Source organism: Osmerus eperlanus, chromosome 10 (genome assembly GCF_963692335.1).
Source record: "Osmerus eperlanus chromosome 10, fOsmEpe2.1, whole genome shotgun sequence".
Classification (NCBI taxonomy): domain Eukaryota; kingdom Metazoa; phylum Chordata; class Actinopteri; order Osmeriformes; family Osmeridae; genus Osmerus; species Osmerus eperlanus.
The window spans coordinates 1,290,735-1,308,431 of NC_085027.1; the positions used below are offsets into that span (position 1 = coordinate 1,290,735).

General features: G+C 44.6%; 3 protein-coding genes across 3 annotated transcripts in view; 2 read left to right on the forward strand and 1 right to left on the reverse strand.

Moving 5' to 3' along the window:
• kiaa1549lb (KIAA1549-like b) overlaps positions 1–7,437 on the forward strand; it is a 35,903-nt gene extending 28,466 nt beyond the window's left edge. The window contains exons 16-20 of the mRNA XM_062471876.1: positions 1,284–1,655; positions 2,350–2,447; positions 3,254–3,393; positions 3,838–4,001; positions 5,549–7,437. Coding sequence (XP_062327860.1) covers positions 1,284–1,655; positions 2,350–2,447; positions 3,254–3,393; positions 3,838–4,001; positions 5,549–5,818 — 1,044 coding nt within the window. The 3' untranslated portion in view covers positions 5,819–7,437. The remainder of the gene's footprint in view (positions 1–1,283; positions 1,656–2,349; positions 2,448–3,253; positions 3,394–3,837; positions 4,002–5,548) is intronic.
• The window catches only part of LOC134028510 (apoptosis-associated speck-like protein containing a CARD), a 386,877-nt gene that overhangs the window by 319,193 nt on the left and 49,987 nt on the right, over positions 1–17,697 (reverse strand). The window lies entirely within an intron of this gene.
• On the forward strand, positions 14,629–16,688 carry LOC134028006 (beta-galactoside-binding lectin-like). Its single transcript, XM_062471306.1, has 5 exons — positions 14,629–14,754; positions 15,615–15,646; positions 15,752–15,831; positions 16,015–16,186; positions 16,329–16,688. The coding sequence occupies exons 2-5, from the start codon at positions 15,644–15,646 to the stop codon at positions 16,467–16,469; spliced, it is 396 nt and encodes a 131-aa protein (XP_062327290.1). The 5' UTR covers positions 14,629–14,754; positions 15,615–15,643; the 3' UTR covers positions 16,470–16,688.

Genomic DNA, 17,697 nt, shown 5'->3' on the forward strand with positions numbered 1-17,697 from the left:
ATAGAGAAGGAGAGAGAGAAGGAGAGAGAAGGAATGAGGGAGGGATAGAGAAGGAGAGAGAGAAGGAGAGAGAAGGAATGAGGGAGGGAGAGAAGGAGAAGGAAGGAGATGTAAGAGGATGAAGGGAGGGGGAGATGGAAGGGAGAGCGAAAAAGAGAGAGAGAGAGCCGCCTGGGCAGAAAAGGATGGAGAGATTAAAGAGAAGGAAGAGGTGGAGGAAGGAGAGAGAGGAGAGATTTAGGGAAAGGGGGATATGGGTGGAAAGGGAAAGTCTTGTATGTAATATAAAGATATTAATGTGGATGAGAGAGAGAGAGAGAAAGGAGAGAGAGAGAGAGAGAGAGAGAGAGAGAGAGAGAGAGAGAGAGAGAGAGAGAGAGAGAGAAGGAGGGATAAGTACACACAGACCTCCAGAAATTTGCCGCAGTGTTTAATTACTTGTCTGTAATTTGCCGAGATTGTTTATTGTCACTATAAATCTGGGGGGTGAGAGGAGACAGCAGCTAGATAAACAAACCTCAGCGCTGTGGACAAATCTGCCCCCCCACTCTGCAATCTGCCCCCCCACTCTGCAATCTGACCCCCCCACTCTGCAATCTGCCCCCCCCACTCTGCAATCTGCCCCCCCACTCTGCAATCTGACCCCCCCACTCTGCAATCTGACCCCCCACTCTGCAATCTGCCCCCCCACTCTGCAATCTGCCCCCCCACTCTGCAATCTGCCCCCCCCAAGCTCCCCCCAAGTCCAGATGATGTATTCCTGCCCCTGCCCCTGCCCCCCTAGCCCCTGCCCCCCCAGCCCATCTCAGGCTCTCTGTATCCAGGACAACGCCATGTGGGTGACACGCTGAAACGATGACTCATCGACTTGCTGGGTCAATAAGGGACTCTTAATTCCTCATTCCGCCTTCACAGGAAGGATCAGTGGCGTTCCCGCAAGTCATTAACGGGACTTTATTTTTTATTTGTTTTATTTGTCCTGTTGTGACACTTCGCCTGTAAATAAGCAGTCCTGTCTCCTGGTGCATGGTGGGATACTGGCCTCCAGGGGGCAGTGTGAGTCTCTAACGCAGGGCTCTACAACCTAGTTCCTGGAGAGTTACTTGCCTGTAAGTAGCTCCAACCAAACTTAATTGACTGGATTCAACACCAGTTACCTGATCAACCACCAGACCTACAGACAGGTAGCACTCCAAGAACAGGGTTGGAGACCACCGCTCTAACCTGTGTGTGTGTGTGTGTGTGTGCGTGTGTGTATGTGTGTGTGTGGGTGTGTTTCTCAGACCGAACCAGAGCTGATCGAGGAGACCAACGTGGACCGTCTGACGGGGCCGCGGGGTTACGTGTACGGCCGCGGGGTCAAAGGTCACTCTGAGACGTCCACCCTCAGCTCTCAGCCCTCCATCGACGAGGTGAGGCAGCAGATGCACCTGCTGCTGGAGGAAGCCTTCAGCCTGGCGTCTGGGGGGGCGGGACACCCCCCCTCCGGACGCCACCACCATCCCCACCACCACGGCCACTACAGCCCCGGCCCGCCCCCCCTGCCCTACTCGGACGCCGTCACCAGCGCCCCCGGGACCGTGAGCAGGGGGCGGGGCCTGCAGTGGGTCCCCGCCTACGGAGGAGACGTGTACCAGTGCAGCCTCCCCAAACCAGTAAGACACCTCCTCCCCAAACCAGTAAGACACCTCCTCCCCAAACCAGTAAGACACCTCCTCCCCAAACCTGTAAGACACCTCCTCCCCAAACCAGTAAGACACCTCCTCCCCAAACCAGTAAGACACCTCCTCCCCAAACCAGTAAGACACCTCCTCCCCAAACCAGTAAGACACCTCCTCCCCAAACCAGTAAGACACCTCCTCCCCAAACCAGTAAGACACCTCCTCCCCAAACCAGTAAGACACCTCCTCCCCAAACCTGTAAGACACCTCCTCCCCAAACCAGTAAGACACCTCCTCCCCAAACCAGTAAGACACCTCCTCCCCAAACCAGTAAGACACCTCCTCCCCAAACCAGTAAGACACCTCCTCCCCAAACCAGTAAGACACCTCCTCCCCAAACCTGTAAGACACCTCCTCCCCAAACCAGTAAGACACTTCCTCCCCAAACCTGTAAGACTGGTGTAACTAATGTAGCCATGGCAATGTACAAGGAACATGGTATAGCTTTTGTAGTCATGGCAACGTACAGGGAACATGGTGTAACCGATGTAGCCATGGCAACGTACAGGAAGCATGGCGTAACGGATGCTGCTATGATGACAGTGTGTTAGTCACAGTGTGGTAGATGGTGTAACTGATGTTGCTATGACGACGTACAGCAGCTGTGTCTGACTGTTGTGCCCCACAGGCCTTCCGCTTCACCCAGCTTCCTGACATGGCCCTGGGCTCCCCCCCGCCCCCCATACCCCCCCGCTCCGGAGCTCAGCCTGGAGCTGTGCTCAGACGGTGACAACACACACACACATGTAGACACACACACACACAAACACACACACACACACACACACAGACACACACACACCCACATGTAGACACACACACACACACACAGACACACACACATGTAGACACACACACAGACACACACACATGTAGACACACACACACACAGACACACACACATGTAGACACACACAGACACACACACACACACACAGACACACACACATGTAGACACACACACACACAGAAACACACACACCGATGCAGACACACACTCCTAACCTGCAGGTCACTTTGAAAACGGTCTGACATCCCCTCAGGTGAAATGACCACACTATCTCCCCAGAACTCTTACAATGCTCCATAAAACTGACATTTAAAGGGACACAATCTCCAGGTGAATGTTTGAATGCTGGATCAGTGCATTGGAAGATGACATGAATATCAATGAGCAGCAGATATGTTTATGGGACGTTGCTGCCTCCTTGTGGTTAACAAGAGGAACTGCGTGTTTGTCCTATTCAAGTCAGAGTAGGGGAGCCAAAATACTTTATAGAAACTATTTGAAATACCCATCTGTGCTCGATTGATCTTGTCTGGCACAGTAGGACTAGTGGGCTTAGTTAACCCTTAACCACACACTCCAGACAGACCTGAGCAAACGCTCACAGCTCAAATACAGAAATTATACATTTTGATTGTTGTGTGTGTGTATGAATCTTTTGTTGTTTTATTATGATTGTTGTTATATAAATTCAATATTATATGTATATTTATTTTGATATATATTATAATCCTGTCACTGTCAGCTCCTCGTCTGACCTGGGCCCCAAGGCCCGGGTGTCAGAATGTTCCGTCACTGACATGGCCCAGTCCAACCCCTACCCCCCCCTCTCCAGAGGCACCCTGCCCTGCAGCACCGCAGACCAGCCCATACCCAACTACTCAGGTCGGTGGGAGTGGGGGTGTGTGTGGAGGGGGAGCGGGGGGGGGGGGGGTGGGTGTGTGTGTGTGAGGAGTGGGAGGGGGGGTGTGAGGGGGGAGGAGGGGTGTGTGAGGGAGGAGTGGGGGTGTGTGTGAGGGGGGAGGAATGGGGAGGAGGGGTGTGTGAGGGAGGAGTAGGGGTGTGTGTGAGGGGGTAGGAGGGGTGTGTGAGGGGGAGTGGGGGGGGAGTGTGAGGGGGGAGGAGGGGTGTGTGAGGGAGAGCGGGGGTGTGTGTGAGGGGGGAGGAGGGGTGTGTGAGGGGGAGCGGGGGTGTGTGTGAGGGGGAGCGGGGGGTGTGTGAGGGGGGAGCAGGGGTGTGTGAGGGGGAGCGGGGGGGTGTGTGAGGCTCTTTCCAGAGACAAGCTCCTTGAACAGAGACAGTAACCCTCCTCCTTTCCCACGGCGACAGGAAACCCCATGACAGCCGTGTACGCTATCCCAGCCTCCAGGCCTGGTTACCCGGACTACCTGGTGTCCTCGCCCTCCTCGCCCCCCTCCTCCTACCACAGCCCCTCCTGGATGTCATACCCCCCTGAGCCCGACGAGGTGCCCCCCCCACAGTGGGCTGACTCCGTAAGACACACACACACACGCATGCACACAGACACACACACAGACACACACCAGGGGAAGCACCATCCTGCTCCAGGTGTAAGGGTTAGGGTCCAAAGGCAGGTAGTTGATCTGAAGTTCCTCTATTTAAATCCCTGAAGCAGACAAACAAGTGCATGCTCTATTACACTGCACGATGTGTATGTCCCTTTGGATAAAAGCTTCTGCTAAATTAATACAATTTTAATAAAAAATGGAAATGTTAAGACTGCATAAGTCACAGATCCAAGTGTATTTCCTAATACATTTTTTGATCAAGAACCAGTTTCTGAAGATGAATGTCTGTCCAGCTCCTTGTATCGTACGTGACCTGATGTTGCAGACATTTTAGATCAAACTCAGGGACAGTGACCTGAAAGAGTTCAAAATGACCCTTGAACCTTTGAACAGGAGACAAGGGGGTAACCTTCAATTATGCACCAGTCTCTCTCTCTTTCTCCCTCTCTCTCCCTGTCTACCAGTCTCTCTCTCTCTCCCTGTCTCTCTCTCCCTGTCTCTCTCTCTCCCTGTCTATCTACCTCTCCCTGTCTCTACCTCTCCGTCTCTCTCTCCCTCTACCTCTCCCTTTTTCTCTCTCCCTCTTCCTCTCCTTGTCTCTCTCTGACACCAGTCAGGTTCCATTCTCCCTGTGTTATTGCCCTTGTGACCCTCCCCCCTCCTCTGCACTGGACTGCTTGTCTGTATGGAATGACGTTTGTTTCCCTGTTTGTCTGCCTGTTTCAACCAGGTGCCTTCACATACTGGCTTTTTACAGAACCAGTGTCATTTAGAAACCATTTGCTGAACTGAGTTAATGGCTGGGCGCTGAGTGGACACAGCAAACCACCGGGGTAGTTGAGCACATTTCCTAAATGAACACTTCCTTCTTTTTGTGATTTGTTTTTTTTTCTTCATTTCCAGTCTTGTTGGTCGTTGTCCACCCAGGCAGTCATGCACATTTCACGTCCCGTTTGGAAAGTAAACCATGGCGGACTGTAAGCAGTGTTTGAATGACCAGCCGATGCTACATGCTACATGCTACAGTCACTGACCTTCTCACAGACCAGCTCATGCTACATGCTACATGCTACAGTCACTGACCTTCTCACAGACCAGCTCATGCTACATGCTACATGCTACAGTCACTGACCTTCTCACAGACCAGCTCATGCTACATGCTACAGTCACTGACCTTTCAGTTCCTCTTATTTCTGTTCCGTTGTGGTGGGTGTGGTGCTTGTGTGTGCTTGTGTATACTTTCCCTGATTACTAGTTTGAAGATATTTGAGTGCTGGTGCAAGAGAGATGACGCTCGCTCAGCAGAGGATGCAATAGTTGTTTCTAGAATAACTGACAGTTTGTCTCCTGTTGTGTGGTTGAGCAGCAACAACAAAAAAGCAGGTGTTTTTTTTCCTGACACCCTCCCCCCCTCCCTCTCCTCTTCTCCCTCCCCCATCTCCTCACCCCTCTCCTCCCTCTCCTCCCATCTCCCCTCTCCACCCTCCTCCCACCCTCCCCCTCTCTTCCAGGTGCCCCTCCCGGGGTATGTGGAGGCCTTCCCCCACCCCCGCTACCCCCAGGGCACAACCCCCAGGCTGCCCCTGCAGTACAGCCAGTCCTCAGAGGCGCCCCCTAGCCCAGAGCCTGCCACTCCTCAGGAGAGGCTGCCCGACCTGGGGGAGCCCATGGACGGATTCTCCCTCGGCAGCCTGTCCACCTCCGCCCTGGTCCTGGCCATCCGGCAGGAGGTGGCCAAGTTGGCCAAGAAGCAGAGCGACATGTTTGAGTTCCAGGTGTGATTCTTGCCTCCTGCGCCCCCTTGGTGTTTGGAAGGCGGTACTGCATGGTGGTCCTCTCCAACAAGCTCTGACACCAGAGCCTGGGAATCTGAACTCTGCTCCCTGGGCACTTGTATAGTAAGACTGATCGAAGGTTATTTTAATTCTTCTCTGTCTTCTTTCCCATCTTTTTTTTTATTTCCTCTGTCATCCTGGGGAAAGACCACTCTTTCGGAATATGCACCCTGATGCATATTCTGGGATTCTAGAATTACTGAAGAGTAATGTGTTCCGTCTCAACCTGTCAATCATTTCAGATCAGTTCTCTGTAGTTTTGTTACTTTGTACTGTAGATAAGTCATTAAGACATCTTAAGAACTGCTAACGTGAAAGATGGCGGTTTCTGTCAAGCTGTTGAGTACAATTGATGATATGTTTTCTGAAAGACTGAAAGGAGAGAAAATGGATCGCGGTGTAATAATAGTTTTCCTTCAGCAGAGACTTTTATCAAAGTGAGAAACAGAGAGGAGATTAGATGCTGTCACCTCTTGATCTGAAGTCACATGCTCCACCGCTGAGCTATGCCAATCTCCAGTGTACATACAAGCATGTCCAGAATATGGATACCATGTCACTTGTCCTTCAGACCCAGCCCAGTGAGAAGAAAGTATCTGTGTTTGTGACAGGGAAGCTGCTACATCTATTTAGTTTCAAACAGAGGCTTGAAAAGCATTGTTAGGCCATAGGTTTGGAGAGGTTTGGTCTTCAACACTTATCTTTGTGATGACTGTTCCAACGGTACACGTTCTACAACGATACGAATGATTAGCGTTTGATGTCGTCGTTAACGGCTAAATCTTAACTTTTAACGTTGAGTAGTGAAATACTGCATAAGTGCACTTCATTCAGTCGAAATACAAAAAGTGAGTTAGCAAAGAAACCCGTTGGTGAATACAGAAAGGAAAGGTCTGTCCGTAGCTTAGTTTGTTTCGAACGGAATGTAGACACGCGATGTCCTTGCAATGCACGCGATGTCCTTGCAATGGCTTCCTGGGACAAGTCCAGCAGGACTGATCGCCATGACAGCCAGGAGCGCATGAGCAGCAACTAGAAGGCCACTCTGAGAGAAGTCGTCCGTCTCGCCCTTCTCTTCAGCCCTGTTATTAATGCAAATGACCGTTTTGATTTTTTACGAATACCTTTTTTTTTAATCATATAAAAACTGTACATATAAAAAGTTGTGTTTGTTGTGTTTGTTCGAGATGCACCGGGGACAGGCAAAAAACACCACCTGGTGTGTGTGCGTGCGCGAGCGTGTAAATATGTGAGTAATGTCTTAATTCCCGACTGTGTGTCTTTTCTGTCCAGCGTTTCTTGTGCTGCTGGATCAGATAAGGCCCAGGGTTGAGGTTATATCTTACCATGTGCTGTACCACAAAACTTTTCTGTCTAGAACCTGTATAGATGCTGACGAGCTTTGTAAATTAAACATCTTTCACATTATAACGGTGGTTTATTGATCTGAAGACTAGAATGGAGAACGAGATGGCGTGATTTGAAAGTGAAATGCTAAAGATGCTGACCGATGAATTGTTAGCGGGTTGTGGACCAACAATTTTATTCTGTGAAAATAAACAATTACTGATGGATGTCTGTGGGCATAGTCTTTTCATAGTCGGGTGTCAAGCTCATTTTCTTCTTTTTAGCTGTTTTACTTTATCATACTGAACGTTGCTCAGGAAGGCATCTATGAAGGACATAGAGAAACATTTTCTTATTAAAACACGTACATTTGACTGCTCTTTCAACAGAAAACAAATACAAGACATTCATAAGACCTACATCTTATTGTATCAAAGCTCTCTCCCATCAGCGTTACAAGCTCTATCTCTTTGAGTCGAATGTCCAACTCGCAAATATCGTCCTCTTCACTCCAGCGTGCGGAGGGACCCCCGGCACCGGGGCTAAACACATCCAGCGGCTGGTATTCTTGCGCCGCTAGAATACCGGACCATAAGTCAGGACGCACTGTGGCGGGCTTCCGCTGAACGAAACGTTGTTTCGTATGTTGTTGTTGTTGCAACTTTAAATGAAGTGTTTCATGGTTGTGGATCAAAGTGGACCAAATATCCGCTGACGCGTTGGAGTTGTCATGAATTGAAGGGAAATATCGGCTCTGACCACTCATTTTCCTGTTTTCAAAGGGAATTCAATTTAGTATTGTTTAGGTTTGAATTTTTGACGCACATAGTGATAGAACCACCACAGGAAAGCATGCAAATAAGAACACATGACAGAACAAACTAACAATGTCAAGTTAGCTAGTTAGTTATTAAAAGATCAATTCAACACCCTCCCTGTCTCTTTCGCCAACACCCGCACGGGGAGAACACTATCCAATGAAGTTCTGTATCAAACCTCCTGCGTGTCCAGACCTTGTTGGCTTCTGCAGGGAATGAAGTACAAGTGTGCGCACACACACACACACACACACACACACACACACACACACACACACACACACACACACACACACGTCTGAATAGCACTCATTTACTATTTGTCTTCACCCATATCTACTTTAATTACTAACAGCCTTACAAGTTTAATTTAAAAAATAAATCTACAAATCACAACACAACAGAGTGGCACCATGCAAATGTAATATACAACTTTCATACTTTATTTCAAGAAATTGTACTTCCAATAGTAGGCTACAAAAGAAAAAAATGCAGATTCAAAACAATTGTCATCTGACTGATGAAGTCAATTTTCATTTTGCTATAATGCCATAATTATTATTATAATAACAGGTTGCAGAACTTAATACAGATGTTCAACACTAGAGAGAGAACTTAAGACAAGACAGAGGAACTTGTGTTGGAGAATCCTGCTGTGTGGGCAAAAACCACCTGGGTCAGAAAGTCAAGTTGGTTAGATGATTAGTCATTAACTGGAAACTTCATCAATGACTGTCTTAGACCAAAGAGCATTCCAGTTAAGGGAAGTTCAAACTTAAGCGATAACTGTTCTCGGCCAAAAGAATATTATAGACATCTTAAAGAAAGTCATTTTCTATCACACCCTTGTGAAAACAAGCTTGGTAAGTTCACATTAAGGTCAGTGCTCAGGTTAGGATGTGTCTGACCGCCCCTCTTCCAGCCTGGTGTGTATATATAACTGAGATCCGACCCAAAGAGGAGTGTTTGTGGGACCTGTGCTCAGGTGGGTTATCTATCTGGCCTACCTGTGCTCAGGTGGGTTATCTATCTGGTCTACCTGTGCTCAGGTGGGTTATCTATCTGGCCTACCTGTGCTTAGGTGGGTTATCTATCTGGCCTACCTGTGCTCAGGTGGGTTATCTATCTGGCCTACCTGTGCTCAGGTGGGTTATCTATCTGGCCTACCTGTGCTCAGGTGGGTTATCTATCTGGCCTTTCTGTGTGAAGTTTGCATTTTCTCCCTGTGCTCACACAGGTTCCTATACAAAGAATAACAATAAAAATGTGCAGAACAAATCTCTATCCTGCCAAGGTGGGATGACCATGGCTCAGGGGGTAGAGAAGGTCACCCGCTAACTGCCAGGTCGGTGGTTTGATCCCCGATTCCTCCTGTCCACGTGTGGAAGTGTCCTTGAGCAAGGCACTGAGCCCCAAGTCTCTCCTGATTGGTTGACTAGCGCTTGGCATGGCAGCTCTGTCCAGGGGTCAATGAGAGGCAACTGGAAAACGCTTTCACACCTACAGGTGAGACTCACACAACTAAACACCTACAGGTGTTGCTCTCTCAGAGCTAGACATCTATGAAGATACTTACAGCTAAACTTATCTTTCTTGGTCTTGATTACAACAAATCTTTGCAAAAGTGTTATTTTGCTTGTCTATACATAGCCCTGTACTGCAAATATTTAACACTTTCAACTTAATTTTCATTTTCAAACTTACAAACTTATGAATTGTAAATCGTGTCGGACCTGCGGTTCAGCGTTCAGGTAGTGGATGCCGTCAAACAAACTATTTTAACTGTTATTTACCTACATTATGGAGGGATGCATCTTGTATATCAAATGTCATTCATGTCATTCACTTAACCCTTGTGCTGCCTTCGGGTCACATGACCCAAAGGTTCACTACAAACCATCGTTGTGTTTACCCAATTTTACCAAATACAAAAACAATAAATAGCATTTTCTTTTTAACCTTCGCAATGTGGGGGGTCTGAGACAGCCCGACGGTTAAAAGAAAATTCCTCACTTTGTTTTTGTATGCAGTAAAGTTGTCGCAATATGACGGTGGGTCACAATGACTGATGGGTCAGAATGACCCGAAGATAACACAAGGGTTAAATTCAAGCTAATAGAATCATTGAACCCCACCCCCAAAGTTAAATGAAACACTCAAAATGTATTGAAAACGATCAACATTTATTTTGTGTTCAGATGCCCTGTGTGGACAACATCATGAAACCTTGTGAAAAAAATCTGATTAAATGAACTAGATTTTTCAGATTGAAACTTGTCATCGACTTTTAATCAGGAAGAAGAGAACAGCAACAGCAGTTAAAATCAAGGAAGTCTAAACAGTGAGAAACATACAATCAGAGCAAAATACCAAATCAAACAGGGAGTACTTCAGCTTTAGTGACTAGTCAGTCAACATCAACTGCATAAAAACGACTCCTAAAAATATTTTCAGTAATTATTTGATTATAGTAAGTCCTTATTTATTAAGGCTTTCGATAAGCATCATCATTCTTTAAAACAAAGAGGAGAGGAATACTAGGCACATCCTCTTTCACAACAAGATTCACTCTCCCATAGTGCAGTGGCTACACAAAGGTTATAATCGTTTGCCAGGAAGAAGCGGGCCTGTGTCCCAGGTGCCAAACAGATTTTAGACCTAAATTCGTAGACATAATGATCACATCCAAAGTTTCGTAAATGGAAATTTTTTACATATGCCCATTGGCAGTCCTGCAATTTGTTACTAGGACAGCTTTCTGATGGGTACAATCCAACCCATGAGTTTGCAAAACATGTTTTATAATCAGTAAAGCATTTGTTAATTAAAAGGCGAGCACAGGCCCAGCCTTCCTCCGTGTACAGTTGCAGACTGGCTTGATAATCTACAATTTCAGTGGGGCGGTTCCAATATGCATCATCCAGCATGCGGCTCTCAGTGATGACTCCACCATCCTTGGTCACGAGTCGGAGCTGCAGTCCACGGTTCAGGTTTTGTTTGGTGTCATGGGATCCGTAGCTTTTCATAACATCTAGTGACTCTACAGCATTCCATCTGCAGAGCTCCAACTTCGCGCCCACGTTTAGCAGACTGTTAGGGATGTTGTCCCATCTCATGCGAGCGTAGCCTTGATTTGTAGTGCGAACCTCCAGCTTGATATCAGCACACTGCATCTTTAACCTGGGAAGACAGATGGTGAGGATTTCAGTTTATTTTTAGCGATAAGAAAATTGGCACTATTTTAAAGCAAAGAGTGGTATGATCATTCATACAATCATATAATATTTTCCAATTTCAGAATAGTTCACCCACAGTGTCTAATTGCATTCAATGGACAATTAAACATTTAATATTTCAACTTTCAACACAACCCAATGTACAAAACTGAGTAGCACAGAATGAAAGATTTCTGCAACAAAAAATTTAAGTCACCTCCTTTTAAGCTCTAAACACAGAGCTTAAACACGCCTACTTAACATGCCTACTATTACTTCCCAGGAAGATGCGTGTGTGAGTGTTTGTGGGTGTCTGTACATGCCCAGCAATTTCATGGTTCCATGGAATGGGCAGGGTTTTTTTTATACCATTTCCTTGGTATCAGCGAATCTTGACTTTCTTTCATTCTACGGTTTATACTTGATTTGACTTGATTTATACCACAGAAATGTTGATTGTCACAACCCGAGGAGCAGATACTGATCAGGAAGGATAGGGCACCAGTGTTTCTCTACAATGTCATTGTAATTTCATGCTAACCAAAATCGATAATAGAGTAGAGTTTTGTTTTTTTGCTGTCCTAATCCCCTATACATTGTGTATCTTGTTAAACAAGTAGTTGTAGTCTTTTAATAATCACACAGACACACACACGTTTTTCTTTGAAGTTGTTGCAGCCTTCTATAAATTCTACATACTACTGGACTGATCTTTTTGGTGAAATAAAACCATTTTTTTTAATTGCCTGGAAGTGGCTTTTAACTATTTATCGCTCTCCAAATACAAGTTTGGATAGATAATGTACTACAGGTGAGACTCACACAACTAAACACCTACAGGTGTTGCTCTCTCAGAGCTAGACATCTATGAAGATACTTACAGATAAACTTATCTTTCTTGGTCTTGATTACAACAAATCTTTGCAAAGGTGTTATTTTGCTTGTCCAGACAATAGAAATGTACTCCTGAGATAGACAGTTTGATAAGCTGAATAAATACGCTGCACGTTGGAAAGAGAAAGAGAGTTCAGTCAAGACACTCTCGCATTAGATTTGAGCATTTATTGATAACCATGACATGGAATAGGTTTGACTTTGGCGGAGTGGATGATCTAAGGGAAGCGCTCCCTGCCTCCTCGATGGGACACATACATACATGACATATGATGCAGGGAGAAAAAAGATATAATCCCACTGATGGATAGAACATACAGACAGCAAGGGGGAGAAGGGGATTGTGGAGGGCGGCAGCAGCACTGATCATACAGCAACCGGGGGTGAGTGTGTGCGTATCTGCGCGGCCTTTTAATGTCGCCTTATTGGACAGTGCCTATTGGGCTTGAGCAGGCTAACAAAGGTGTAGTTAATAAGCGAATGACGCGCGGTGCCTGAGTGCCATGCCTGAACTAGCTCTCCGATAGAGGGCATGCCATGAATGACCCATACCACATTTGTTGCCGATATGTCAAAATTTTTAAAACAAATGACAACATACGTCACATTTCAAAATAAGGAACAGGCGGTTGTCCGATCCTGGCAGGATTGGTATCCATGGATTTGCCATGACCCAATGAATCCATGGAAACCAACATATTTGTCAGACACAGCTGTCAAAAGTTATAAGCAAAACTACTCATTTTTACACTCAAATAATAAGTCAAACTAAACTACCAGCGATGAGGATGATGATTGTGTGTGAGCATGTGACCTGCAAAAACTCATTTTGTAGTTTCCATGAGAAATATAAAATTGGAACAAAATGTGGCAGCTACCCAACACTACAAGTTAAATGCTTTTAAACTATTGGATAGCCTCGCTAGCGCTTCAGGACTCATGATCCTTATTTTGATCAAAACCAGTCCTATAAAGCAATAAACCACGAGATGGTGTGATCTTTAACACCCCCGTTCAGCCATCCCGATTCCATGGAATCAGAAAGTTCTTTTCTGAAACCCATTGTTTTGGTTTGGCTTTTGTTCTGTGGCATGTACTTGATTTCCACAGAAGTCTTGAATGTCACAAAATCGAGGGCAGGGATCGGCAACCTTAGGCACGCGTGCCAACTGGCACGCTGAGGGGAAATCAACGGCACGCCAAGCACATGCAGATTAATATTATATTTATTACAAAATTATAATGATTTGTTTAGTTTGAGAAATGTTTGAGTCCTGGTTGTATTTGCATGACAAATTACCTATTAATCCTTAATCATAATCAAGTTAAAAAAAAACAGTTAGTTGTCACGGTGACGTTGACGTCACATGTCAGCAATTGTGCAGTTGGCGCTCACCACAGTGCTGAACTTTCTGGCGAGGTTGAGAAATGGCGACGCAAAAGAAGGCAACAGTTGATGTTAGGTCATTTCAGCCCACTTGGAGAGAAGAATATGGTTTTATTGATCAAAAAGATTGTGCCGTATGCACTTGAACATGAAAATGTTGTGTGCCGTACATCCAGCGTTAAGTGCCACTTTGAAACGAACGTGACAAATCATATCAAGATCAGGCAGAAAGGGCAGAGGCCATCTGATGCGCTGTGTCCAATTATGAAAAGCAAACCAACACTACAAGTTTTGGTTAGACCTAAAAATAATGCCACTGAAGCAAGCAACCAAATTGCTCACTGCATTGTATGTGTTATGTAACAGTTTGAATCTACTGAACTATTAAATTGTGATATAATTAAACGTAACCGTTAATGTTGATATGGCACAGTTGACTGCAAAGATTTTTTGTTAATAGCGAATCCTATCAAAAAGGTTGCCGACCCCTGATCTAGGGTATACTCAACTTTTACTGCTCATACAAGTTGGTATCATCAGTCTGTTACATGTCACAGTTTCAGACCTGATCTTGTTCATTGTCACAGTCCAGCTTATGTAAATGATGAACAGGATTACCACTCCCTGCATGTGTGTGTGTATCACATACGGACCAATACAAATGTCTCTAAATGACACCAGGAAGAGGATGCATTTTTCCAGTGGACACCGGAGCACGTGTGTGTTTGTGTGCTGCACGAATGTGTGTGGACCAATAAAGATTTATTCTCTTTATAATCGCAAATAGAGTTTTGGTTTTCCCCCTCTATAAATTGTTTCTTGTAGCCTACAATAGCGGAACACATTCTCACACACACATTCTTTGCTTTTAAGTTGCTGTAGCCTTCTATTATGGAAGAGTGTTGCATTCACAAAACAAATTACACACCTTATCTGGTAATTAAGTGAAAATATCTAACAATAATAATTTGACTGATTCATACATTTAGAACGCTTGACATGGCAAAGCATTGTAACCTTTTTTGAAAACTTCCTTGAAAATGTATGACTCATGTAAAAGGAGTCTGTATCAAAAGATTCTCATGAAGGTCATTGTTCAGGTTAGGACATGACTGACCGCCCCTCCTCCATCCTGGTGTGTATATATAACTGAGATCTCTCTCTACTCCTCACATCAACACCCAGCATCTCCTCCATCTCAGAAGAAGACTTCATCCACAGGTGAGTTCTATGACTAGGGTTGACATGTGGACATGTTTTAGTTTGAACTCTTTGCCAACACAACCACACACACACACAGATAGACATCAGCTGATTTTGTCTTTAGAGGTGACATGGTATACAACATGATTCCATACAATTTTTATTCATTCAATTGTTGTTTTATTATTTGATCAATATCGTGTTGGGACTTGTTTTGAGGAGTTTGTAAAAATGTATATCACAGTAGAAAGAGCTCATTCATCACCATAAAAACTGTTCCTGTAAAAAAATCATACAATAATACAATGGCAAACGCACTATGCACTTTGTTGCCCTGTACATTATAGTTATTAGCTTAGCTTCGTTTTGCTCCTAGATTCAAACCTAGCCCCAGTAAATTGTAGAGCTAACTAACTACCAGACTTCTGCCTTGCATTTTACAAAATTATTTATTGATTAAAGAGTTTCTTGATTCAAGAACTTAATGCAAATATTACTTTTCATTATGGTCGATTATTACCTTGATCCGTCTTGCTGTATAATGAGGATTGATCATGTTATATGCAAGTGACACTAAATATTCAGTACAATATGTGCTATTGCATTAAATGTGCCTTCTGGGCATAAGAGTGACCGAGGTGAATTGTCTAGAAATAAACAACTTTTCTTAATGTAACGCAAAAGTAACTTAACGCCAATTACTCTCTACGGCTAGTAACTAAGTAACGTAAATAGTTACTTTACAAGAAATGTAACTAATAACTGTAATTAGTTACTCTAAAAAGTAACGTTAGCCAACTCTGTTCCTGCCACAGTAAATTCCTTGTCTATGTGAACTTTCATGGCGAATAAAACTCATTCTGATTCTGACACCACAGGTTCAAGGCACCTCAACATCAGTGAAATCATGGTAAGGGTTTTTTATTCATACACATGATACTTAGAATCCAGTGGTGAACACAATATGTCTAGAAATTAAAATACCCTTCCTCATGTACCACATTGCTGTTTCCAGGAGTTGGATCTAAAGAATCTGAATCTGGCTATTGGACAACAACTGACAGTGGAAGGGAAGATTCCTGCTAATTGTACTAGGTAAGATTTGATAAGAGGTAAGATAAACATAACCTGTACGAGTCAACAAAATTAACTTTTACTTGTACCACATTCTAAAACAGCCTACCTGCATGTTCGTTTTTGTGTAAAACCCATCCTATTGAGCGTACATCTTGACTGAGTTGTACATCTGATTTCAAACCCCATCTTCTGTGCTTTCAGGTTTGAAATAGACCTGGGTAGTGATTCTCAGAATTTTGCGCTGCACTTTAACCCCCGTTGGGATGATCCTGGTGAAGGTACCATAATTGTGATCAACTCAAAGACTAAGGGGAACTGGGACTCAAATGAAGATAAGGTTGAAAACACCCTGCAGAGGGACTCCACTGTCAAGGTAAGATCTTGTAGTTTGATGGATGGAAATGCATACAAGCTTTTGTTTGAAACAGGAAGCCATTCAAAAAGTTGTTGTTTAATGGCATTCTGAAAACTCCAGTGACTTTATGGGGGCACTAATACCGTAAAACCCTCCACAGATTGTCATACAGCTGAAAGACAAGAATAATTTCATGATACAACTGCCCAATAAGTCAATCAGGTTCCCCAACCATAAGGGCATGAATATCGACTACTTCAGGATCCATGGTGACTTCCTGATGAAGTCCTTCCAGATGTGACAGAAGAACCCACATGCTGGTTCTGCTCTGGAAGACACAGTAGTGTTGATGCAGTAAAGAAGAATCTGAATGCAGAATTAAAAGTGGATCATTTATTGTTCCTACAGTATAACATTTATCAAAATGTCTCTCTGGCTATTGGCTATTTTCATGTTTTGATTGGTAAAGAAAAAGCATGAGCTGTAAATTCAAGAGTTAATAAAAAACTAATTCTTAGAACTTGTCACTTGAAAGATTATTTCATTACAAGCCACAGGATTCCAGAGTGTTGCAATGTTGAAACAATAAACACCAGTACGTCATTTCACAGTACGGTTTTATCAGAGCTGTCATAAGCCTTTTATGGGGCCCCCTTACAATGTTGTGGCCCCTACAGCCTCAGGGCCACCAATACTATTGATTATTGTCAATGCTTGATCATTCACACACCTACTATAAATATAACACAGCCATTATGAATGAGCTGCAGCTGTGTTGCTTTCATAACACCAATGTCAACCTGGCATATGTATCACTGTTCTAAGGTATTTAACTGAACAAATATTACTAGAGTGGTCTAGTGTTAAGTTACACCTTTAAATGTAAGGGATAATGCCCAACGAGGTGTTCAGTATCATAAAATAATGAACGATGCAGAGGTGTGAATCGTCCGCCGCATAGCAGAGGCCAGAAAAGGCCTCTTGTCCTGAAAACAAACTATGAGCAGGCTATGCTGTTCTCATTACGAAGGCACAGTCAGCCCCACCTCCCTGGGTGCTGTTCCAGCGTTTCTACACTAGGGGTCAGTGTCGTGCCATTCACACTTTCCACCACACACGTGCACACACGCGCACACAAGCAGCAAAATCACAGGGAAATCCAGGTGAATAGACGTTGGATACTTACACATTGTAACTGCCCTTGGAATGAATAAGACGCAGAGTCTCGACTGATGCTCCACGGTTTATTTTCTCTCTCTCTCGCCGTTTGCGCACCGTGAAAACTGTAGCATACAAAAACGAAATCATTACTTGTCCACAGTTTCATATTAACAATATACAAATAATACACGTTACAAACTCCATACCTCACTCCGCTGACCAAGGGCATTAAACGATTACAGGTAAGTAGCAACCAAAACGAATCTTTAACCATTTCAATGCAATGCAGGATACTTCTGTTAACCTTTTATTACCGGAAACCAGACAAAAGGCACATGTGCTCTCATATCTAACAATTACCCAACAAA

What these genes read in the sequence shown, in the direction of transcription:
- LOC134028006 (XM_062471306.1), top strand. An exon ending in ATTCCTGCTAATTGTACTAG is followed by an intron (nt 15,832 to 16,014) that starts GTAAGATTTGAT and finishes CTGTGCTTTCAG; the next exon opens with GTTTGAAATAGACCTGGGTA. An exon ending in AGAGGGACTCCACTGTCAAG is followed by an intron (nt 16,187 to 16,328) that starts GTAAGATCTTGT and finishes AACCCTCCACAG; the next exon opens with ATTGTCATACAGCTGAAAGA.